Source organism: Dromiciops gliroides, chromosome 4 (genome assembly GCF_019393635.1).
Source record: "Dromiciops gliroides isolate mDroGli1 chromosome 4, mDroGli1.pri, whole genome shotgun sequence".
NCBI lineage: Eukaryota > Metazoa > Chordata > Mammalia > Microbiotheria > Microbiotheriidae > Dromiciops > Dromiciops gliroides.
This window is the reverse complement of record NC_057864.1, coordinates 477,624,136-477,649,249: the sequence shown is the minus strand read 5'-3', so window position 1 is coordinate 477,649,249 and position 25,114 is coordinate 477,624,136. Positions and strand designations below refer to the sequence as shown.

The 25,114-nt window shown below is 44.5% G+C and overlaps 1 protein-coding gene across 1 annotated transcript; it reads left to right on the top strand.

The window, feature by feature from the left end:
• The first annotated feature begins 232 nt into the window (after positions 1-232).
• On the top strand, positions 233-24,909 carry YWHAG (tyrosine 3-monooxygenase/tryptophan 5-monooxygenase activation protein gamma). Its single transcript, XM_044000200.1, has 2 exons — positions 233-649; positions 21,310-24,909. Exons 1-2 carry the CDS (start codon positions 563-565, stop codon positions 21,964-21,966), a joined length of 744 nt encoding a protein of 247 aa, XP_043856135.1. The 5' UTR covers positions 233-562; the 3' UTR covers positions 21,967-24,909.
• The last annotated feature ends 205 nt before the right edge of the window (positions 24,910-25,114 follow it).

The window sequence follows — 25,114 nt, the reverse complement described above, 5'->3', positions numbered from 1 at the left end:
GCCCCACTCTACACGGCCTCTCCCCTTCGTCAAAGACGGAGAGATCTCTACGCAAAGCCTCCTGGGAGGTGTAGTCTTTCTCGCACAAGCCCAGACGTAGCCAGGGGCACTCGCTCCCACGAGGAAAACTATAAGTCCCAGGAGGCCTTGCGACGAGGCGGTTACTTGGGGGAGAGGAGAGCTGAGGCGGAGGAGGTGGAAGGGGGCGGGTCCTCGCGCTGACGTCAGGACCGTGGGCGTGACCGTAGGGGGTTGTCCTCCCGCGGCACGCGCAGCAGCCGCAGCCGACTCGCGCCGGGTTCCTCCTTTGCAGCACGAGCCTCAGCAGCGGCGGCAGCAGCAGCAGCAGCAGCAACACCAGCAGCAGCAGCACCACCACTACCAGCAGGAGCCGAAGTCTGAGCAGCTTCTGCCGCCGCCGCCGTCCCGCGGACGTGATTGGTCGGCCTGCCGCCCGGGCTCGAGCCGCCGTCGCCTTCGCCGCGCGCGCCCTCCCCGCCGCCGCCGCCCCAGCCCGCAGCCCCGCAGCCCCGCAGGAGCCGGCCCGAGCCGCCCCGCGAAGATGGTGGACCGCGAGCAACTGGTGCAGAAAGCCCGGCTGGCCGAGCAGGCGGAGCGCTACGACGACATGGCCGCGGCCATGAAGAACGTGAGTGCCCCTTCCCTCTATCGCGACAGCGCCAGGGACGCCCAGAGCCCTGTCGCGACAGGGCCGGTGGCTGTCGTGACGCCTCCATCCTTACCCCTTACCCTGCTGGGCTGCCAGATGGGGGAGGGGGTTCACCCTTTGTGCCCTCCCTGCAGTGGGGGGGGTGTTGGGAGTGGGTGGGGTGGGGCTGGGGTGGGGGGGCGCCGCGTCCATGCGGTCGGTCTTCGGAGGTTCCTCTTTCTCTGTCTGTCTGGGCGGCGCCTCGCCCATTCACTCGCCAGCCTGCTTCTGCTTTCTCCTTTCTGCTCCCTCCACCACTCCCTTCCCCCCACTCCACCCCAGGAGGAATTCAGAATGTGGGGGGCAGAAAAAATCCCTGGATCAGTTGTTAAAAAAAAAAACCCAGTCATTCCAAAATCGCTGTGCGTGGCTCTTATTTGCTCAGTTTCTTCTTTAAAAATGCCCCCACCTCCTTCCCCTTCCTTCTTCCTGCCTTCGGGGAGGAGGGCTGGGGGCTGGGGGGCAGCTTACCATTTTATCTTTTTCTTTTCATTGTCTCGTACGTATCTCCGTGGGTTTTTTTTCCCTCCCCCAGCCTTGTCAATTGAAACGTGCAGTATTTCCCCTTAAAATAAAGGTTATGCATCGAGCGAGGTGGTTCGATTTGTGTCATTTGCTGTTTCTTTTTCAAATGCAGGCATCCATCCATTGAAATCCCTATAAGTTTAAAAAAAATCATCCCTCTGATCTGATCTTGCAAACAAAGCGATCGTGGGAGGCAGTATCAAGTCCTTCCAGAAGATTCTGCATTTGTCATATTGCAGAGAGGCTAGGCAGGGTGGAGGGAGGGAGGGGTTGCTTGAAAGGGGGAAAATGGTGTTTTTTAAAAAAATTATTTCGTGAGGCAGGTCTGAGCTCTTTTTTTTTTTTCCTCCCTTTAATAAAGAAAAGGCTGGAGTGTCCCCTCCTGCTGATGAAAAGGGAACGCTGATGTTGAAATGTCGCAGCCTGTCTGGTGCACAGATGCCTGTCTGCCTGCCTATAATGCAGCATTTTTTTCAGTAACCTTACATTTATCAGAGGGGGAACATGTCAGAGAGCTGGAGAATGGGGGAGGGAGGGAGGCAGGACCAGATGAACCCTGGAAATGGCATAATCTGATGGACAATTTCGGTGCCTCCTGATTTTTGTCAGGCTCTCTTCAGGTATCCTTGACAAATAGATAACAAAAGGTATACAGTTATATAACCAAGGTATTCAAAATACACCGATTTAAAATAACTATATAATATAAGCCCTCCTTCATTGGACAACCTCATGTATATTGTCATGATTTCAGTCACACCTGTGTAAGTTGAACTGGATCGTTGAAGTTGGCCATGCTGAAACCTTTATGTTTAGACATTTAAAAGGAATAATTATGAGGGGAGGAGCTCCCTGCTACAATTATGTTCTCATTGTGGGGGAATGGATGCTCTCACCTGTGTTTCAACTTAATATTGGTACCATTGATGGCTTTTCATCCTACATTCAAACACTGGCTTCTTCTTTGGCAGTAGATTAGCCTCCAGCATGTTAAACAGGCATTAATCTTAAATGGATTTGTCTTGACTGCTCTGTCTTTCCAACCTGAACCTTCTAACTCTTCCTCATTTGCAGTTTTGCAGGAAAGCTTATGACCTCGCACTCATTGCCTTAGCAACACGGTGATGTCACACATAATGGCACCGAGGCTGCAATGCGCCCAGGTGGTAGGGAGTGTTCGAATGGCCCCTGGCCAAGGTAATGCAGAAATTCGATAATACAAGAGCCAACTGGGATTGAAAATTTTTGTTGTATATACCCCTTTAGAGAAAATGAAATTCGTGATAGCACGAAGGGTTATTCCAGCGTCCGGAATATTATTCCAATATCACTTTGCCTTTAGACGTACTAATCAGTGACATCCAGATGTACAGTGGGGCTGATCATCTTTCTATTTTTAATATCACATCTAGCCATTTTGTAGGATGACAGATAACAAATAGCAATTGATAAGCTGCTAATATTTGAATTTCGTGGTATGTTTAAGTTTGGATTCAGCTTTAAAAAAAACACAACTTAAATTTGTCATTTAAATGAACTTCTCTTTAAATAAGCTTAAAAAAAAAAGTATGGGCTTATACCTGGACCCTGTGGTTGTAATAGAGCTCATTAATCAAATCACAGGGTGTGGGCTTGAATTAAGGAAAGTGTTTTTATGACAAGTGTCCACATGGTATATTAGCTTCAGCAGCAGCCTAGAAAGGGCCTTAGGAAGACCAGGATCTAAATGTCACCTCCTTAGAGGATTGTGACTTTAGGCAGCTTGATAGAGAGACAGGAAGACCTGAGTTCAGGTTCCATCTTAGACGCATAGTAGCTGTATAACATTACATTTAGCAAATATGCTTTAGAGTGGGGGAAGGAAGGATGGAACCAGACCAAAGGAAACCTGGAAATGGCATGATTTCCTGGGCAAGTTCCTTCACCTCTGTCTGCCTCAGTTTCCTCAGCTGTAAAAATAGAGATAATAGCACCTACCTCCCAGGGCTGTTACAAACCTCAAATGAGAGGCTTTCATAGCACATACTAAGCATTCTATAAATGTTATTGTCATTATGAGCAAGTTCCACAACCTTCCTCTGAGGTGTGTCGTCTCCCACCCCAGTCGTACTTAATGGCTGTCCTCTCCAGTGGCCGTGGTTCCGTTACCTTGCCCCAAATATTTAGGCACTGAAAGCAGCAGTGGCGGTATGCAGGTGTTCCAAATGAAAGTGATGAAATACCTCCCGGTCAGATTAATCATTGGAGATTTCAATTGAACTGAACTGTTCTCTAGAATTTAAATGGATGTTGCTTTTTGTGAGGGTTGGGGGGAGAGCACCTTGCTATTTCTCATGTCCTAGACAATACCATTTTTGTACTTGGGTTTTATAATAGCTTGCTAAGAAGTTAATATTTCTAAGTAGGCTACTAGTACTTGCTGCTGCCCTGGGAAAGAAAAGGAGTTCTACAGGTGACAACTAAAACCTTCACTGTGTTAACGCTTTCTATTTCATAAGGGATTTAGAGACTTCCTTAATTTTAAAGAAAGCACCTTGCCAGCAATTGGAAATGAGGAATCTTTACATTATATCTTAAATTCGCCTTTTTCTTTTCTGGTTTTTTTAACTGATGTGTATTCCAGGATGACTGGATCAATAACCATTATCACTAATGGAGTAATAATACCTCTGCAGGCTTTTCAGAGGTGGCTGTCTGCCAGACCTTCTTTCAAGTGATGGGAATTCTTCCCTCTTGGGGCTTTGGAGTTCCACAGTTGATTGATCTTCTGTGTATACCCCTTGGAGAGCCAGTATGGGGCAGTAGACTTAGAATCAGGAGAGATCTGCACTTAGCACAGTGTCTGGAACTTAGTAGGTGCTTAATAAATGTTGACTGATTAAATTGCTAATTGATTAATTGGACAAGGGGCACAAATCGTTTAATATCTCTGGACCTCATTAAGGAAAAAGGCTGTACGGACCTCAAAGGTGGGTTGGTTGTGAAACTCAGGGCCTATGGGCTATGTAGAAGCCTCTCTGACCTTACTCAGCTCATCTTTTTAAAACCTTAAGTTAAATTTTTAGATGTCAAACCAGGGGTAGGAAGAGACTGTGCTTAAATGTAAAACTTTATGAAACTAGCCTAGTGACTTTACCCTAGAATTATGGTAATATTTCATGCTTAGTGTTTTTGAGACACTAAGGTAACACAGTGGATAGAATACTGACCTGGGGTCAGTAGGGACCTGAGTTCGAATCCAACCTCCAACAATCACTTGCTGTGTGCCAGTGGGCAAAGCATGTAGCCTCTGTTTCCTCATCTGTAAAATGGGGTCAGTGATAACACCTGCCTACCAAGGATTTTGTGACAGTCAACTGAGATGATATTTAAGTGCTTTGCCATTAAAGTGCTCTATCCATGGTAGCCATTATAGTTTAGAAGCAGTTTTTAAAAGTAAGCCAAATTCTGGATTTATGTAAAGGGGTAAAGTTTTAGGGATTTAGTTTTCTCTCATCCAGTAAGGTGACAGATGTTCCTCTCCCCTTGCCCAGAGAGGAATCTTACAGCAAATAGGAACATGTTGATGATATTTGAAGCATGCTGATGATCCTAAGCACCGGACCTGGTGGAAGAATGTGCCCTGACTCTGCTTGGTTTGCATTTTAATCGATCAGACATTTATTAAGCATGCACTTTGTGCCAGGCACTGTGCTAAGTAGCAGGTTTCTGTTTCAAAGATGCTGGCCAACCCCCGGAAGCCACACAGTATTCACCCAGATGAATTCTTTGGTAGTTGACTCCAAACCTGGGTGTAATATCCGACCAAGCAGTGATTTATGGAAGAGGGAGGGGCCTTCTCAAATGTATTTAAAAGGCATTCATTCTTCAAGCACCGCCCCACCCCCATGAAGCAGTTCTTTCCCACCTCTATTTGAATGTCCCTTAATGGATGCTGCACTACCTGGTGATGTGGGGATCAAGAAAAGAAGAATGCTCTTAAATTCCATCAGGTGGTGTTTTTTCCCCTCTCCAGGAACAGACTATTTTTGGGGGGTGGGGGGATTTTTTGGTGGGGCAATGAGGGTTAAGTGACTTGCCCAGGGTCACACAGCTAGTAAGTGTCAAGTGTCTGAAGCTGGATTTGAACTCAGGTCCTCCTGAATTCAAGGCTGGGGCTTTATCCACTGCACCACCTAGCTGCCCTCCCAGGAACAGACTATTAATGTCATTTAGCAGCCTTGTGAGCCTCACCAGTGATTCATTCCCTCCTCCTGGACCCCTTTGTAAAGACTAACATTTTCTTCATCAGGCAGGCCAGGGTGACCATCCTGTTTTTCTTTGTGCACCTCTGAACTGTGGAAACACCCTTGGTGGATGCAGGTCACTAACTCTTATGTACCTTAGTCTTAAAGAATTGCCTGGGTTACTCAGAGGTTGAGTGACTACTGTGGTGACATAAGCCAGTATGTTGGCATAGGTGGAATTTGAACTCAGTCCTTCCTGACTCCCAAGGCTGACCCTGTCTATCCATGCACCATGCTGTGGAGTCATCCAGTCACCTCTAAGACTGTTACAGATGATTTGGCTGATGTGCATCAGTGATAAAATTGTCCCCCTTGACCTTCACTCCCTGTCTCCCCAAATAGCATGAACAAAAACACCAATGAAATAGCCCAAGACTTAGACATGCTCTTACCTCTGCCTGCTTCGTGGCTTTTTATTTGATTTCTATATCTTATTACAGCCTGTGGTGAAAGCCAGGGCCATAGTAAGTTTTCAATGCAGAGAAGCCCCAGTCACTTTATGTAGAAAACTACCAGCTCTTAGGCTCCCTTTGCTGTCAAATCCCTTGCACTGCACTTCAAATAGAAAGGAGCCACTGTGGGCCGGTCCTGGGGGCTGTCGCTTTGTTTCTCCATTTTTCAGGCTTGTCCTTTGCAATGACCATTCAGCATGAGTGAGCAGACTCCTATGTGTGCGGGCGTTTCACTTGTGGGTCTGCCATATGCAGATTTCTCTGCCTTGCTTGAACATTGGTGTCATCTACGGCGTGATTTTTGCTTGTATAGAGGCGGATGGGGCACAGATTTCACATACAGAGCTTTTAGTGGAATGAAGACTTAGACATTTATGCCACCGAAGCAAACAGATCATTACTCTTCCCCCTTTTGTCCTCTAGAGCCCGTCTGAGCTTGAGGAAGAGGACCAAGTATGATGTGAATTGTCCTTTCATCTCCAATAATTCTGTCACCAGGACGCCTGGTATCAGGGCTGGGAATATGACAGTGATCACAGGGGGCAGCTGTCAGTGGAGGAGGGGCAGTTAAAGAGCACCCCACACCCCCCCTTTTCCTTCAAACAGCTGAGTGTGAAAAGGCAGCTGCAGTGGGACAGCAAGAAGGCAGCAGGAAGGCTTAAACCTGATCGGCTCAAATCTGCTTGGTTGGAGTTGTGTTCTCTTGAGCAGGAATGATGACTGTGTCACCAGGACTTGGAGTAAGAACCCAGACCCAGGAAACAAGAAGCTGCCCTTTGACCAGGGCTTACAAAGCTCTAGAAAGAAACTCTCCTAAAAAGAAATTCTAGAATAGTACGAGTCTCATGCTGCCCCCTTTGTAGCAATCCAGCATCTCAGCAAAAAGGTAATGAATGAATAATTATCTTGCCTCAGCAGGGAGGGCCCAGCGTGGGTCAGCAGAAGTGCCAGTAACTCCTCTCCACCCCACCAGTGTACTTTGATACAGATTTGTTCCAGTGCTGATAGTGCCCAGGGTTAGAGAGAATGAATCAAGGGAAGGGGGCAGGGAGCTACTAGTGAATTGGAAAAGTGTGAATTCAGAGGGAGAGTACCTGGGGGCGCTTGGAAATATGAAGAAGACTGACTAACAATTTGGAAGAACATTAGTTTTGGAGAATGGAATATTCTTGTGTGATAAAGTAATGGCTTCTGCATTTTATATGTTGTAGGGATAGTTTGCTATTGAATGTTTATGTCACTGTTGGGTTTCTATGTAGGTCCTTGACCAATGAGGTTTTCCTGCTGCTTTAAACACGCTTGAAAGCTTTTTGTCTTGTTCCCCGCCCCCCTCCAACCTCTTCACCCCAAAAGGAAATAGGACGACAGGCTAAATTAAGGTTTTGAATAAAATTATTAAGGGTTTTACCCTTAATAAACTTACAGGTAACAAAGCCAGGAAGGAATGACAAGATCCAAAAACACTGATCAGTTAAGACATTGGGTTGATAACAGTTTGAAGTACAATAGGGATAAATGTAAAGTCTTACATTTGGGTTCAAAAGATCAATTTCCCCAAGTATGAGATGGGGTTAGTGAATTGTCTGAACAAGATGTGGGAGTTTGAGTTGTTTTTGAGTATTGTTGAGTCGTTGCAGTCATGTACAACTCTTTGTGACCCTATCAGGAGTTTTCTGGATAAAGTTACTGGTATGGTTTGCCATTCCCTTTTCCATCTTGTTTTACAGATAAGGAAACTGAGGCAAACAGGGTGAAGTGACTTCCCCAGGGTCACACAGCTAGTGCCTGAGACAGATTTGTCATTCTGTGCTCTTTGCACTATGGTGCCACCTAGCTGCCTTTTACTGTGCTACAAGGTCAACATAGGTGAAATTAGCCAATTGTGAGGGGTGGTGTATTTAGTACAGGGAACAGTCAAACAAAGCCCATGCAGCCTTGGGTTGCATCAATAAAATGATAGCTTCCAGGAATAATGAGGTGACATAGAGACCCCCGTCTCTATTCTCCCTTAGACCATCTGTGGAGGAGAGTGTTTGGTTCAGGGTGCCATAGTTGGTTTAGAGGCCATCAGTGGAGTAAAGACAGCAGCCAGGCTGGCAGGGGGCCATTGGCACCTTTGGGAAGGGAGTCTAGGGGTGGGGGCTTGTTGGGATCTTGAAGAATATTTTAGGCTTTTCAAAGAAAAGCTAGCAGAGCTTTGCAAAATGGATTGTCCTTAAAGTCCCTGAAGTCCAGCCCTTTCAGACTGAGTTGCCAGTCACCAGGAGTCTTTTAGCAAAAGTTGGGCCACCGTTTATAAGGCGTCTCATTAGTGGAGGTTTTTCTTCACACGGCCCGAGGCCCCTTCAAGCTCTGGCTCCTTGAGGGCTTTCCTTCCACCCGCAGCAGTGGAGAAGAATGAAAAGCTGAGGGAAGGGCTCTTCGTGGTTGTCCTTTTCCTTGACCTTCAATTACCTGGCAGCTGGGGTGATTGGGAAATGGAGGGGTGGTGTATAGCCCTAACCGGCCCCCTTGGAAAAACTCCTTAGTAGCTAGGAGAAAAGGAGCAGTTCCCTCTCTTCTTGAGCCTCAGCTGTCAATCTTAGGTGCTGGTATAGCAGAAAAGGGCCTTCCTTTTCAGGGACAGCCCCTTCATCTTGATTGGCATCAGACTCTTCAGGGGGCCTTGATGTTGAAGGGCTGAGGAGGGAGGGAGTCAGTGCTTCCCTCTTGGATTGCCTTTCCTCATTTCTGATGGAGGGGCCAGAGGGATGAAGGAATAAGCTCAAGCTACATCAACAAGAAGCTAGTTTTTCCTTGGTGTGGGTTTAATTTGCCTTCTTGGCCAGACTTGGAGACTTTGCTCTAGCGCTGTGAAACTGGCTCATTCCTCATGGATCAAGGCTTCTGAATGCTTCAGAAACAGCTTAGCTACTTGCAATCGTGTATCACTTAGTTAAAATAGAAAAGGGGCTATTCCTGGGCATCTAAGGGAGCTTACTAAAAATTGAAGTTATCTGCACAATTGATGCCCGTTTTAGATGTTAGATTTTTAAAAACCCAAACAGTGTCCGATGGAAATTGATGAATTCAAAACAAAGATGGTTTTTCAGGGAGTCCAGCTGAGAAAAGATGTTAATGACTGACTCCCTCTTTTGGATAGGTACTGTTTATCTAGCTGCTCTCTGAATATCTTTAGAAGTACCATGTTATCTTTCTATATGATTGATGTCTGATCAGGTCATTGATTGCTTTTAATGGTGGTGCCAAGTAATTTCGGAGATGAGGGGAATATAATTTTTATCGCTGTTTAACTGCCTCTGTTAGAACTGAGGTGAATGGCAAAGATGTTACAAAACACACATACACACACAATAGGCCTTGGAATAGACATGGAGCCATTTGTTGGGAAAGAAAAAAGAATATAATCATCCAATCGGAAAGATTGTCATGAATTCAGCTTAAGCGAACCCCATCAGATGAACCAAATAGGTGATAATGTTCAACTCAAGACTCTGACCCTTTATAGGTATTCCCTCTTGTAGGCCAGGTCCCAGCACTTCTGGGTGCCCCAGCAAAATCTTGAATGAATGCCTGTTCTACCCTCTCAAAAAATGCCTGGTGGCTAAGCGCCTGGTAACAAGTCTTTTTATACTTAAGCTAGACTTTAAGAGACAAACGTGGCTGTACGTTTTCATTCAGAGTCTTTGCCTTCAGAGAACCTCCCAGTGCCTGGGTTCCATTTCCATGGCTTTAAGGAATCCAGCCACCTCCATTAAGTAGGAGGCAGAGGGGAAGGAAGTCAAGAAGATGCAAAAAGTGGGGTCAGAAATGGATTTTCCTAAGAGACTGCTACATAAGTCCTTCTCCCGAATCCAATGCATGATTTCTCCCCTTTGATTAGAGATTAAGAGCATATAGCCTAGGAATAGTTTCTTGTTCCTGCTAATAAACTAGTTAACAATTTGACAAATATTCTGCCCCATGTAATGGTGTGTAACATTGTCAGATCTTCAACAACATAATTGTTCTTGCAGCCTTTCTCTTTATAGTCTGGGGTATGTGTCTTTTATGCCCCACATGTTGCTTCTAAATAGAATTACCTGGTTAAAAGCTAACTAATTTTTTCCAGTGTCTTTTGAGCCCACAGTGAGTGTTCTTACTAGTTAGTGCTTTCTTTTTACTGTTTTGACTCGAACTTCATGTGGTGCCTTTTAATTTGTTCTGTTTCTTTAGCAGTCACCACTGCCACTTGGTATAATTACTGAACTACCTTCTATTTATTGTGTTTTCGCAGCCAGTCATCTCTGAGGTTGACAATTAACCAGCATTCTTGGCTGGAGGAGTAAATAAATGCAGGTCCTTGTACACCTGAATGACATATGTGTGGCTATTCTAGAAGTCAGTATTAGATGGTATCTTTTAGAAGGGTCCTCAATGCATTTCTAGAGAAGTCTGCCATCTTTGGCCATTATTATACTCCTTAGTTATTACAAGGTTCACTTCAAGTTCATAGTCTGTGGCTGCTTGCCCTTCTTAACAGCCATTGTGTCAGTTTATTAACTGATGGCTTTTATTTTAATGTGTGTTCTATTTACATCAAAACACAGAAAATTGTTTAATAACATTCCATTTCTGGAATTGTGAGAATACAGGGTCCCCGGACACAGTGGTATGCACTTTAAATTTTCCCCTTAGTACATGTTCTCATAATGTAATGTGTTATCAAATATCATTATACTGTTAACTAATGGTTTTGTGGTCACACCCTTTCTTTATTACGTTAATGGTTATATAAAAGAAAAGACTGGAGAGAATCTATACGGAGCAGCTAGGTGGCACAGTGGATAGAGCACTGGTCCTGAAGTTGGTGGGACCTGAGTTCAAATCTCTCCTCAGACACTTAATAGCTGTGTGACCCTGGGCAAGTCACTTAATCCCAATTGCATCAAACATCCAGGGCCATCTCTAGTCATCCTGATACATATATTGCCACTGGACCCAGATGGCTCTGGAGGGGAGAATGTAAAGCTGGTGACTGCACAGCCCTCCCTCACTGAAATCCAATTTATTGCAAGTCATGACATCACTTCTCAACATCATGGTCCTCTTGGAGAATGAAGGACAAAAAATAACAATAGTTGTTCATGTGATTCAATAATAGACTGAATTCTGATCTAATTTTGACACTACTATCTGATATTACCTTGAATAATCATTTACAATTAATGCTTACATTTTAGTAGAATTGTTCTCTGTCTTCCTTCCTCACATCTCCCCCACCCAAGGAGAAGGATGAAGTTAATGAGAGCATGAGCTTTCCCTCCCATCCATTCTTCATTTTTGTGCTCTTGTGCGCTCTAATGGATGATTCAGCAACCAATTGATAAGCATCTATTAAGTGCTTAGCACATGCTAGGCATGTTTGGTGAGAAATGCTCTCAAGGAGCTTATATTCTTCTAGGAGGGTATAATACAGCCGCTAAATCAGAAACAGACTTACACAATCACTGAGGGGGGTGGGGGTAGAGCATGGCCAACCCCAGGGAGGGAGGCTTTTCCTAGAAGGTGGTATCTAAATTGGCTTCCAAGAGCATGATGGGCTCTGAGAGGCAGAAGACGTGAGAGAACTCTCCATTCTGGGCAACAGACTCCAAAGGAAAGGGACTGTTGTGTACAGAAGGAGGTGGGGAGGTGACATGAAATTGGCTGGGCAAGGTAGGCTGGAGTCGGTCTGTGGAGGGTGTGAGATGCCCCACAGAGGAGCCTGGAGTTGACCCAGGGTCAGTGTAAAACCACCCTGGTTTGGGGCCCTGGGTCTCCGAGAAGGACTGGAGAGAGGAGAGACTGCAGGTGGATCAGTCAAGGGCTGTTTGGAATCCTCCAGATGAGAGGGAACCCCGCCATCTGAATCGGAGGCTGCTGAGGGCGCTTAACAGGTCTCGGCGACTGGTTGGGCCCACATGCTTGGACAAGATGACTTTGGAGGGCCCTTGGAGTTCTACATCTATTTGTCCTGTGATAGTCAAATATTTGCCCACATAAGGATTTTATTTTGTCATAAGAACTAGTAGCATGTGCCTGTGAGTTGATTGGACCTTGAACAAAACATTGGACACTAGAATTGAGGGCGTGATAAAGGAGCTAAAGTCTATTTGCTAACCATGTTATGTCTCGGTGAGGATAACGAGGTTTATTCTGCTCTTTATAGGATTCTCAAATTAGAGATAGAGTACTTCCCATTGCACCTCTGGCCAAAGCTTCCCGGTCAGCCCAGCAGGATCCTGGTTAAATCATGTTTTAAATAAATGTTAGGAGCTAGCTTGAAAAGGAGAAGACATCACAAAAGAGCAACTTGTAACCTTGGGGTGGAAAGGTATCTGCCCCACAAGTCCTTCCTGGAGGCCTTCGGATGGTTTGTGGGTGATTGCTTTAGAAGTCCAAGTGTGGCTGAGCCTACCCAACTGCAAAGACTTGGAAGACAGGGCCACCAGCCGTTGTTTGGTGATCCAAGAACCCCCATTATTCCCACCTCAGAGAGTATGGGTATAAGAAGACTGGTCTCCAAATTGTTATTTCTATTTATTTTTTGGCCACAACAACTCATTTTGTCAAAAAGTTAGTGAAGGGGACGTTCACGCTGATGATATTCTCTTCATCCAAATAGAAGCCTTGAAGCCCTGGTGGGGGTAGAGGGCTTCCTTCAGTGGCGGCAGAAAGCTAGCCCTGTTAGAACTGGAGTACATTTCAGGTCAGACTAAAGGCAACTGAGCAGAGAGGCTCCCCAAGCTGGAGGAGTAACCTCACTATCTTGTACCAACCTCCTTATTTCAAGGTGTTTTACACACACGCACGCACACACCCATTTTATAGAATACATTTACATATTATATTCACATATATTTTTACATAACTGTAGAAACTTTGCTTTTATTGTTAGCTCCCCGAGCCATAGAATCTTTGCTTATAATTCACAGAGCAGGAATTGTTCATTTTCAAGACAGAAACTGAACTGAACCTTGGTATGGCAGAAGGAAATTGTTTTGTTATAATTGTACTTTTATTTCCAGCAATTGAAAAAAAGTTTGGGTTCTGCTGTATTTTAATTCTGATGGACCAAGCACCTGGTATCTTCCTTTGTTTGAAAAAGTATTAAAAACAGATGTGGTTCTCTGGCCTCCTCAATGTGGTTACTAGTGTTGGTTGCCCCTTCTGGTAGAGCATGGCTTCTCACCTAGTTCCAACTGCCTATCAAATCCATTTCACCTGAGCCTCAGGTTCTTTTACAGGTCTCCAAAGGGAATACTTGAAGAAAGGACCAAATAGGTAAGACAAGGATGTTCCGTCTTTATTTTCCTTAAAATGGGAACTTACAGAATGAGAAGGCAATCAGTATATATGGGTACTTTGAATATGGATTTGCAGTGGATTGAATTTACCACAATATGAAATGTTCTTGTGTCAGTTGTGAGTGTAAGGAAAGGAACCCTGGAATAGAGGTCAGGAAACTGGGTCCCTGCCCTGGCTGCTCCAATTTTGAGAACCCCAAGCAAGGCTCACTGGTTGGGCTTCATAATGAACAGTTGCTAGAAATAAGTCATCATGATTAGGATCCTGGAGGCAATATATCTACTTGTATTGCTTTTAAAATAATTTGGTATTGGTAGCTTTTTTCCATCACCTATATTTTTGAGTGTCTTCTTCCTCCCAGGGAACTCTACACTGTAGCAAGCAGTTAAAATGGGGGAGGGAGGAATGGGGAATGGGGAACAATCAGCAAAATCAGCCAACACATGCAAAAAGCTGACATCATATGCAGTATTCCCTACCTTCCTCTGCCAAAAAAGGGGGCCACCTTTCTACATCTTTTCTTTGGGGGCCAAGTTGGATCATCACTTTCAGTTTTGTCAATCTTTCCATTTGTGTTATTGTGATAATTGTTTTCCCCACTCTACTTCTTTTACTTGCATTAGTTCATAGAAGGCTTCCCATGCTTCTGTAGTCATCATGTTCACCAGTAATATTCCATCACATTTATGTGCCTCGATTTGTTTAGCCATTCACCAGTCAGTGAGCATCTGTTGAGTTGTCAGGTCTTTTTCACTATCTCCAAATGTCTGAGACCCTTCTTTTTATCATTGGCCTCTTGTGGATGTATGCATTGCCTATGCCTGACTAGGTCAGAGAAGAGACATTTGAATTACTTTCTTAGACTAACTCTAAATTGCTTTCTGTAATAGTTGAACCAGTTACAGCTCTACCCATAGTGTATCTTTCCACAGTGCCTCCAACATTGAGTATTCCTATCTTTTGCTACATTAGTGATGCTTTAAGAAACCTTGTTGTTCATTCACTGGAATGAGCAGAAAGACTGTTTGCTTATGTCTTACTAGTAACATTTTTCTGTTCATTAACAGAAGTGTGAGCTCAGTGGCACTTCCACATACATATAGTTTTTTTTTTTTAATTTTTTTTTTTTTTTTTTTGGTGAGGCAGTTGGGGTTAGGTGACTTGCCCGGGGTCACACAGCTAGTAAGTGTTAAGTGTCTGAGGCTGGATTTGAACTCGGGTCCTCCTGAATCCAGGGCCGGTGCTCTATACACCGCGCCACCTAGCTGCCCCAATACATATAGTTTTGAGTTTGACAACAGTGATTCACAAAGATGGAACCACTGACTATTTGTAAACTTAGGAACATGAATAATTTTAGAGCTAAAAGGAACCTCAATCACTTCCAGTCTTTGAGCATGAGGATCTTTTTTGCTTTCAACATTAAGAGATACATAATGACCAAAAGCTACTATGAAATTTGTGTTACAGCATCTGTCTACATTTGAAAAATACTTTTACTACATAGAGGTGTGACATCTAGTATACAGAAGGAATGCTGGCTTGCTTATAATTTAATAAAGCTGGCTGGTGCTTTCTTGTAGCTTTCTAAAAACCTGGCAGTCTTTGGAATTCTAATAAATAAATGCTAATAAATAATTCCTTAGTGTAGTGGTGAGTCCAGGCCCCTGTGCTTGATTGATGGGGGAAGCTTAGGCCAAGTGGAATGACTTGTTTACAGTAGCAAAATGGGTGGCAAAGCAAGATCAGAAGCACCTTACTCTGTTGCCAGGTCAGGAGCCCTTTCTCATACACCCCATTGCCTGGAAAGGTGTATTGAAGGTGGGCATTGCTCTTCAACTTTCCCCATAATAGTCTGAATCTCCTTGCTTTCCTTTTCCTCTCCTTCTATGGCAATCTATCCCTAGCCCTGACCTCTCAGCTGGAGATCTCGAGGGCCCAGGCCCCCCCCCCCCCCCATCTTTGAAATTGAGTGAGCTTTCACTCCCAACACCTTGTCTGTTTGGTTTCTCCCTTATTTCATCAGTGTCAGCCATCTTTGGACCTTAGGTGTAGCTTTCTCTTGATATAATCTTCCATCACTAATCACTGGCCACATTAATTTGTCCTTCTGTTGCTCCTACCCCATTCAGAGCCCTCATTTTCACCAGCCTTGACTATTGCAGTCATTCATCCTCAATTGATCCCTCTCCTACCTCAAATTCCTCCTTCCTGTTGTTGCTTGATTAATGTGTTATGTGCCAGACACTGGGTTTACAATGATAAAATAGGCCCTTGCCCTCAGGGCACCTCTGTTCTGTTGTTTGGGTGATGGGAGTGGAGAAGTAAGAACGTGCACATAGAAAGCTAAATACCAAATGTATCCAGAGTGTCTGCTGGGGAAAGGCTTCCTGGACGAGGTGATACCTCAAAGGGGAGAGCTTGGGAGGAAGGAGAGAATGGAGACCAGCACAGCCGTCTGTGATGATCAGCTGACTCTTGTGGCCTCCCAGGTAGAGGACCCGGCTGCCTTTCTGCTTCTTGGTGCTGCTTTCCTACCTCAGTGTCACTCTCTCCTTGGGAATGGCCTCCTTTCCCTGCCTCCTCCTGCCCAAAGACCTGCCCAGCTTGAATGCCAGCTTTTCCGTGCAGCCATCCTTGGGTCTTCTCCCTTCCCCTCCACTCCATTAATGGTCCATTTCTTTTTTCTTTCCTTTTTTTTTTTTGGTGAGGCAATTCGGGTTAAGTGACTTTCCCAAGGTCACACAGCTGGTAAGTGTTAAGTGTCTGAGGTCGGATTTGAACTCAGGTACTCCTGAATCCAGGGCCAGTGCTCTATCCACTGTGCCACCTAGCTGCCCCAGTGGTCCATTTTTGTATTGGTTCCATGGTGTCCGTCAGTGTTTATCTGGAAGGGACCTCCAGTCCAGAGCTTTCTTCTCCTTTGTGTGTGTCTTGGCAGCCAGGCTGGTGAAGCCCATGGACTCACTCTCAGAAACATGATTGTAAATACAGTGGATTGCAAAGGAAACATGGGTCACTGGCTCCAGTTGAAGGACCCTTGATCTAGTCCAAGCCCTTCATTTTACAGGAAAGGAAACTGAGGCCCAGGGAATGGAAATAACTTGCCTGAAGTCACAGAGGTCATAATGTCTGAACTCAAAAGCTCAGACCACTGTTCTCTCCTAGTGGATCTCACTGCCCTTACTTATATGTACATCTTGTGAGAAATAGAGAATCATATTTTTATATCTTTTCATCTCCTTAGCACTTAGGGGTTGGCACCTACTGGGCCCTTAACTAAATCTTTGCTGAACTGTTCTTAGGTCAGTAAAGCACAACTTTAGGATTAATATACACAGAACAAATGGCAAAGTTTCCCAAAGGTTCACTTCATCCTCTGTCTGCAAAGATAATGAGTATAAGGACTTGGCACATGCAGCAGCAGCCTGTCGTCTTGTCTAGCCTGCTGGTCTGTGCCAGTGATAACGGAGTTTCATAGGAGTCCATGAGGAATCTCCAGCAACTTCGTTCTCAACTCTTAATGATTGTGCCTGGAAGGTCTAGGTTTGAAAAAAACACTTGCTGCGTCTAGGAGAGATGATGGTGACTAGCCTGTTCAAAGGTGGGAGAATTGGAGGGGGTATTTATAGGCAGCAAACCCAATATGAACTAACAGCGTGACCAACACTCCCCCCACACCCCCAAGCTAATCCATCACTTACTTAGCTAGTGTGACTCCAGGCCTTCAGGCCTCTAGAGGGCTCTGTTCTGGCCTATCCTCTTTATGGAGGGTGGGACTGTATAGACCAAGTCACGTTTTGTAAAGACTGGTGCAAGGACCCAGCCGAAGAGTGGGTTAGCTAAGGAGCTGCCTTCTGGTATTCGAAGGGCCCCCGAGGACAAAAGGAGGGGCAGTGGATGGGAGTGGCAAAGGGAGATGTCCGCTCCATCTCTGGAAGAAGCTTTTGCTGGGGGAGCTTCCTCAGAAGCATGCCGGTCTGCTCTCTGCCTTTGACCCAGGTGCTCTCCAAGCAGAATTGAGCGCTCGCTTGGCCTGTATTTTGGGGCACATTGGACATGGATATCCCTGTTGGATCTAACCCTGGATGGGCTCGGGCCTCTAGAGCTCAGGGGTCTCCCTGTTAGGTGTCTTATGTCGTACTTTACCCCTTCTCGTAGGTGTGCATCGTCTGATCTTGATGTATGGTGCCTCTGGTGGCTGAGGAGTTGGAAAGCTTTAGGAATAATGTGTTCTGTATGTGCCTGAAATATCAAATGAGAAAGTCAGTGAAAATATCATCCAGGAACAGCAAAGTTTCCTTGCTCTTAGCAAGATAAGAGTTAACTTTGCTCCCCATTTGCATGTGCGAATGTGATTTTGGTAGAGCAGTTTATTAAACAGTTGATGTGGTTAAGAGAGATATTTGGTTCTCCTTTCCTCACAGGCTCATTTCTTTGGTACCTTTGACCCAGTAAGTGAAATTTGAACTTGAACTGGGGTCGTTTGGGTCTCAGAATTAGAGCCAATTAAGTGAATTCTTGAACTAGAATTTTTTTTTTTAAAGCAGAAAAGCTCTGGGGAATAAAACCTTGTACTTTCTCAACATTTCTTGCTAAACTCCCAGGCACTGGTGAATTGTTGCACTATGTTCGAGAGTCGTGTTTACTTTATTTGTATTAAAAACTGGATCTGTCGATTGAGTTTTGAAACATAAATGTCTCCTCCCCCTCCCAAAAAAGCTACATTTTGTACCTTCCATTCAGGTGACTGCTCCACCCCAAATTAATAGATGGTAAGTCTCTTTGTTTTTTTAAGGGCTGAATGACACAGTTCAGTTTTTAGAAGTTGAAGGATCTTGTGTCTGGACTTTTATTGGCAGAGAAATATCTTTGGGGATCTTCCAAATGTGACGGAGTTACTAGATCTAAAGGTAATAGTACTATTTCATAATACTGTCATGTTCCAATTTAAGGCTTGAGAGTTAGTAAAACACACTTCTTCCTGTAAGCAGATAGCGAACTTTTGACTGCCTCTGAACCAATCCTTATTTGGTGAAGGCTTTATGATATATAGTGGTGAGGCAATTGGGGCTTTAAATAGTTTTTGGCCCCTCAAAGAAGGGCAGCATGATTTAGGGAAAGGGCCAGGACTTAATCTTTGTAGTCTTGAGCACCCAAGGTTCATGTTGCAGTGAAAGAGATATTATAGCAAGAAGTGCTGTGCTTCGTAGTCCTGTGTGCTGTCTGGACCTATATAGTGGCATGATCAAGGAATGGAGTTCATTAGTGTTGGGAATATACTACAGTAAGTTTGTCCAATTAAAAACACTTTGAATAGGTAGGAGTTTCAGCAATATTTTGTGTCTGAATAAATTTGTTGTTTCACAAAATTTTTAATCAGTATTAACTTATTATTTTACTTTTTATACATGTGAATTACATGTGAAGATAGTTTAACATCCATTTTGGTAAGATTTTTGAGTTCCAAATTTTTCTCTCTCCCTCCCTCCCTGCTCCCGAAGCCAGCAAACAATCTAGTATTTAACTAATTGTTTAGCAGAGGGCTGCTTTACTAGTAAATTTCATCTGTCAATCATGAATCATGCCATTTGAATGGCTGTTAACTCCCATTGCCTTCTGTCCTTCCTCTTCCCATCTGCAAGTATGGTGGAGGTCTCCTTAGTGGTAGGAATGGGACTGTATAAAGATTGTGTCCTGGAGTATTCAAATAGGAGAGCCAGTGGAGATCCAGCTGAATTGGTAGGTGGGTCCAAAGTGATTTTCATAGACTCTTCAGCCACAAAAACGAGGAGTTTGGGTGTTGTTTTGAAGGCAATAGAGAATCACTAAAGGTATTTGAATGGGGGCTGCATGGCCAAGATAATGGAGGCAATTTAATTTTGGGGTACTTTGTGAGCCAAATTAGAAAGTGGAGAGCCTTGAGGCTGAAAAACTAATTCGGAGGTAATTGGGACCCATTGGGAGATAGGAATCCGGAGGAAGAGAGGAGACAGGAAGTGACAAGATCAGGGAGAAAAGTGAGCGGAGCACGGTTCTGTGGATTTGTATATATTGAAAGAAAAAGCTTAATCTAGCTTTGCTTTGTCCCAGGATGGCCTGGGGGTGGTAGGACCTGGCAGAGGGGCCGAAGGAAGGATTTTCCCACACTTGGGAAGGGGGGATTCTCCTCTGTGGTAAGGATTCCCTTTAAACAAGCAGCCCCGCTCATCTTTGCATCCTGGTGCTGCCAAGTCCCATAGTGTCAAGGAAGAGAATCCTTCATAAACGTTCTTGTTCACATCACTTGAACCATGTCTGATGACAGCAGCACAACTTTCTTAATGCTAGAATGTAGAATCAAAGCCATGAAGCAAACCTCGTATCATGAAAAGAAAACTCACTGGACTTTGGGGTCACAGGAGCCAGGTTCAAATCTAGGTTTTTTAGTACTGTACTGTGTGGCCTTGGTCAAATCATTTAACTCCTGGGCCTTGGGTTTCCCCTCTCTCTATAAGATGAGAGGGTGACCAGATGGCTTTTGAGATCCTTTTTTAATCTTAATTTTTTACTTAGATCTGTTAAATGGTATGTAGTTTAAAGGAAGTGACTGTAATGAGATCTTAGCAAAACATAGTTTTCAGGATCGGATTTGTCATCTTAAAGAATTATAATTAATTTAATATTCTATTTCCATAGTTTCTAACAAATGGCTTTTGATATGCCAGAATATGGTTTGGCAAAACTTGGATTTGAAGGTAGGGTTGCCTAAATGAAAAGACCACGTCCTGAGGTCAGAGGACTTGGATTTTATTCTGGATTCTGCGATTTGTTGACTTTGCATGAGTCACCAGCCTCTTCTGTGCTTTGTCTTCATCTGGAGATGCAGATAACTGTACCTACCTTCTCTGCCTGTCTACCTGCCTCACACAGGTGTGGGCAGTTAGTTGTTACCTGTTCACAGAGTATGACATGGTTAGACATTTCAGTCACTGGGGGCAACATTCCTCACATGCCCTCCTCCCCCTAATGTACGGCTTATAGGCCCAAGGTGAAAAGAGGCACATGTGAAGATGGGGTTCCACGTAGTGAGCGTGGGGAGTTGTGGACTCCAGAGGGTGTGGCTGAATTGTTTTCTGGAGCTTCTGTCTACATGGTGGAAGAGTGCATGTTCTATAGAAAAGTGGACCAAAACTGAAGATCTTGTGCTACATAAATGTTAGGTGATATCACCAAAACTAATCAACAAAATTTTGTAAACTGGATTAAGTGAATGAAAGCATAAAGGGAAAAAAGCCAGCTTGGTTCTGATTCAGAAGAAAAGGGTAGCTTTGTGTTGTTAGGTGCTAGTAAAACTTTGTGTGGTGTAAGAAAGCCCTGCTGTTTGATGAATGAGGTTAAAGATTTAGTTAGTTACCAGAAGGTAGGGAGAGGTGTGTGTGTGTGTGTGTGTGTGTGTGTGTGTGTGTGTGTGTATGTGTGTAGAGAGAGAGAGAGAGAGAAATATGATGATGGTGGTGGTGGTGGTGATGGTGATGACGGCTTGAGAAATGTTGACTTTCTTACTTTGGATCTAAATTGGCTTTGTCATCTTTGTCCCAGAATTCCGTTTTCACATGTATTGCTCTTCTTTGGTGCTTTAATGGGGTGAAAGTGTTGTTTTCCCCCAGTGGGGAGAAGTCTGGGTTTTAATCAGTATTAGATTTCTGATCCAGCACCCAAAGATGGGAGGCAGTGGTTGTTTCCATCTGTTACTTTCCCCAAAGAGAGGTCTAGATAAACTTACTTGATTTGGGCATCTTGTTAGAGGTACCAGATTTTGGTAGTGAATTCCTGTGATGTGGTATTTTGAGGTTCTGTCCTGTTTTTATGCATCTCATCACTCTCTTCCTCCTTTCCCTTTGTTCCTGTCTGTACAGAGTCTCTCTGTTAAATTGCTCTTATTTGGATTTGAACAACAGCATAAAAATTGCTCAACCCTACTAATATCACCTTTACTCTAATGTCTTTTATGTCTTCCTAAATTCAGGTGACAGAACTGAATGAACCTCTGTCCAATGAAGAAAGAAACCTTCTCTCTGTGGCGTATAAGAATGTGGTTGGGGCTCGGCGTTCTTCCTGGCGGGTCATCAGCAGCATTGAGCAGAAGACATCTGCTGACGGCAATGAAAAGAAGATAGAGATGGTGCGCGCCTACCGTGAGAAGATAGAGAAGGAATTGGAAGCTGTCTGCCAAGATGTGTTAAGCCTGCTAGACAACTACTTGATCAAGAACTGCAGCGAGACGCAGTACGAGAGTAAAGTCTTCTACCTGAAGATGAAGGGGGACTATTACCGCTACCTGGCTGAAGTGGCCACGGGAGAGAAGAGGGCGACCGTGGTGGAGTCCTCCGAGAAGGCCTATAGTGAAGCCCATGAGATCAGCAAGGAGCACATGCAGCCCACTCACCCCATCAGGCTGGGCTTGGCTCTCAACTACTCCGTTTTCTACTATGAGATCCAGAATGCTCCGGAGCAGGCCTGCCATCTGGCCAAGACCGCCTTTGACGACGCCATCGCCGAGCTGGACACCCTCAACGAGGATTCCTACAAGGACTCAACTCTCATCATGCAGCTCCTCCGGGACAACCTCACGCTCTGGACCAGTGATCAGCAAGACGACGACGGTGGAGAAGGCAACAATTAAGCCTCCTGGTGGACTGGCAGCCGCACGCCGATGCTACTACTGCAGTCTTTATTTTTTTCCCACAAGTTGGGGGGGTCGGGTGGGGGAGGGGAAGGGAGGGGGTGACCTTCCCGGGGAGGAACCCACGGCCTATCTTTGATTGCCTCTTTGACATTTTTGCCAAAATACCACTAGTGGAGAGTCGGGCTGGCTGTGCTGGTGTGTGGGGGCAGCCTCACGCTGGCGAATGGACTGTTCTGTAGATTAATCCGAGTGGAGCTGTCTTTGATTTAACTTATTGCTAGTGATAGGGGTTTAAGATGAAAAAACAACTTGAATGGATCGGCCCTCATCTGAATAAGTTCTGTGGTTCCAGTAAGAGTTCTGTTTTTTGTCTTTTTTTTTTTAATGTTCACGTGCTCATGTCTTGAGTTGTGGGTGCTGTGTATAGTTCCTGTGTCGTAGTGGTGTATCTCCCATGGTGCACGCTACCCGTCCTGCCATCGCTTCAATCCCCACAGTATGGCGGCTCATTTCGCCTTAAGACTTAGCCCGCGCTAACTCTTCCGAGACGCCCATTAGCTTTGCAGTATTGACACTAAGTTACAGTTTACAGTATTCTTCTACATGACAGCCATACGTGACATCAAGCCATCAGTGGTGTCTCTTCATTTGCTTGGGTGTTTGGCGCCCTGCTCTCCCCCTCTCGAGGAGTCGCAGAGCCGCTTTGCACTGGGGCTCATGGGTAAAGAACGGGTGCTTGGCAAGTGGCGATGGGATTTTGTCCTCTCCTTTTTCTTTTCCACTATTTACTCCACCCAAAATTGTGAAACACTTGAATAGAAGTAGCTTTGGGGAGAGGGATCGAACACCACAGACAAAAAATGGAGACAATTCGGGTCTGCTTGTCATGTGCTGTGTTGGTGTTTTCTGAGATGATGCCACAGCGTCTTCCTCAGGGATTACACTGCCAATCCCTTTCCACTTGACTCTCCCCCACTGTACCTTTGGCCCACCACACTCGGTTACCTGTTGGATTATACAGAAGCTTGGTGGCCACCCTAAGGAGGCTGGGGCAGGTATAGTGAGGGAAACTTCAGGTGCTAGAAGCCCATTTGGTAGAGAAATCCACCACGGAAGAGCAAGGATCACATGGACACGCCCCTGTGAGATTTAGGGAGCCCTGTAGCCTTCTCCCCCTTAGGAAAAAGAAACTTCACCCCTCCCCCTTCTTCCCTTCATTCCCCCCCCAAGTTCTTTTATTTTAGTCAGGGAGAAAATAAATGGACCCCAATCAAGAATAGATAATACTTACTTTTATTTGACTTAAAGGCTCATTTTTCTTTGGACTTTTCCAGCTTTTAAAAAATTCAAGTGTAGGAAGTTGGAGGTTGACTGCCATTCCCTTCTTATTTAGTCAGTCGGTCAACAAGCATTGATTGAGTGCTTACTAAGTGCCAGGCGCTGTGCCGAATGCCGGAGATGGAGCTTGACTTGATTAGGATGGAAGGAAGATGCAGGGCTCTTGCCACCAATTGGTTTCCAGTAAGTCTTGAGGTCCTTCTCCTTTCGGAGATGCTGATCTACAAACATGATAAATCAGTGTCGCTTATATGTTACGTTCAGTTTTTGTTTTGTTTTGTTTTTGGTAAAAATCGCTCTAATGTGTCTAAAGTCTTATGGTCACAGATATTTTGGCTTTTGTCCCCTCATTTAAGCAGGAATAAATAATTAATTGAATGAAAAAATAGCTGCCAAATGCTTCTGCTAAATTTTGATAGCAACATTGACTTTATAATCATGAAACAGGACCCAAAATGCCAGTGAAATCAAAAGAAATCATTCTCCTAACATGGAATAAAGGTATTCTCTATATACCATCCCACAGTCTCCCCTACAGTGACTCCCTTTAGAAATTCATCTCCAGATCTAGGGGGAAAGCTCCAATGAAATGACCCCTACTTGAGAGGACAAATAGGAAGAACCTGGAGTCCAGATTATGCTGTGAGTAGACGGCATGGAGTGGATGAGGTTTGATGGGGTGGGGGTGGGGGGGAAAGGTGGGCTGTGGCTCTTCTTTACTTTAAAGTAATTTAAATTCATGTCCAGACGTGAGCAGTGTTGTCCCTACCTGTATAATTTGGAAGCAATTTACTGGAATTACAAAACCTATTTTTTTTTTTTAACTTCAGCTTTGGCTCTGGCTGCTTTTAGCAAACCCTTCAGCCCGTGAGCACACAGAGGCTGGGATGAGTGGGGGTGGGGATTGGATTCTTAAGCAGCTTCCTTGGTCTTTCCTCTTTGTTTCTGTTGTTTTTTTTAAGAAATGCACTTGCCTATGATACTGTTTCTCCGGTGAAATGACTGCTCCTTCATTACTCTATCGATACCATATTGTGCATGCTAGTGTTGTATTTCTATACAGTAGCTTGAGATTTATTAACTTATACTGTAGATGTTATGTATTCCTATGACAAAAAAAATTAAGTCTTCAAAAAAATTTTTTAAAGTTTTTTAATTTATTTTTTTTCTTTTGGGGGTAAAGTTCGCTCTACCAAATAGTGATCGTAACAAATTGATCTGTTATGGATGTTGCTATAGTGACATGCAATTATATCTTATTTTGTTTCTAAAAAGGAAAACAAAGCAAAAGAAACACCAGTATTAGCTTTCATCTTAATGCCTGGTGTTGGTTGTCACGGTGAAATTATAACTATCACAGTGTAGGAGAACAATGACTGTGTTCTTGGAATGAGCCTTCGCGCTTCTTGTCATGTTGTGCAGTGAACTCTCTTTAAGGTCTAATCAGTGATTATTTTCCAGCTCCGTGTTTCTGTAAGGAATTCTTTCACACACGGACCATTCTTAGCAGTTTTCCTCAGTGATGGAATATCATGAATGTGAGTCATTATGTAGTCGTCATACATCGAGCAAATAAACTTACAGATCTGACGTCAGTGAGCACTTGGTTGTGTTCTGTGTGTTGATTCTGCGTTCATCTTTACAGACAAAAGGCAAGAAGGATGGTCTTGGTCTGGTCTGGTAATGCCCTGTTCCACTGGGACGTGGCTGGGGCCCGGTCTGTATGAGGTGGGAAACTTCAACTCTGCTCCCTTGAAAGCAGATTGTTCACCTTTTTTTGTGACACAGGCCCCTTTTGGACATCTAG

Excerpts from the sequence above, each read along its gene's own strand:
- YWHAG (XM_044000200.1), top strand. The coding sequence starts at position 563 with ATGGTGGACCGCGAGCAACTGGTGCAGAAAGCCCGGCTGGCCGAGCAG. Across the intron at positions 650-21,309 it reads TGGCCGCGGCCATGAAGAAC|GTGACAGAACTGAATGAACC; the intron begins GTGAGTGCCCCT and ends TCCTAAATTCAG.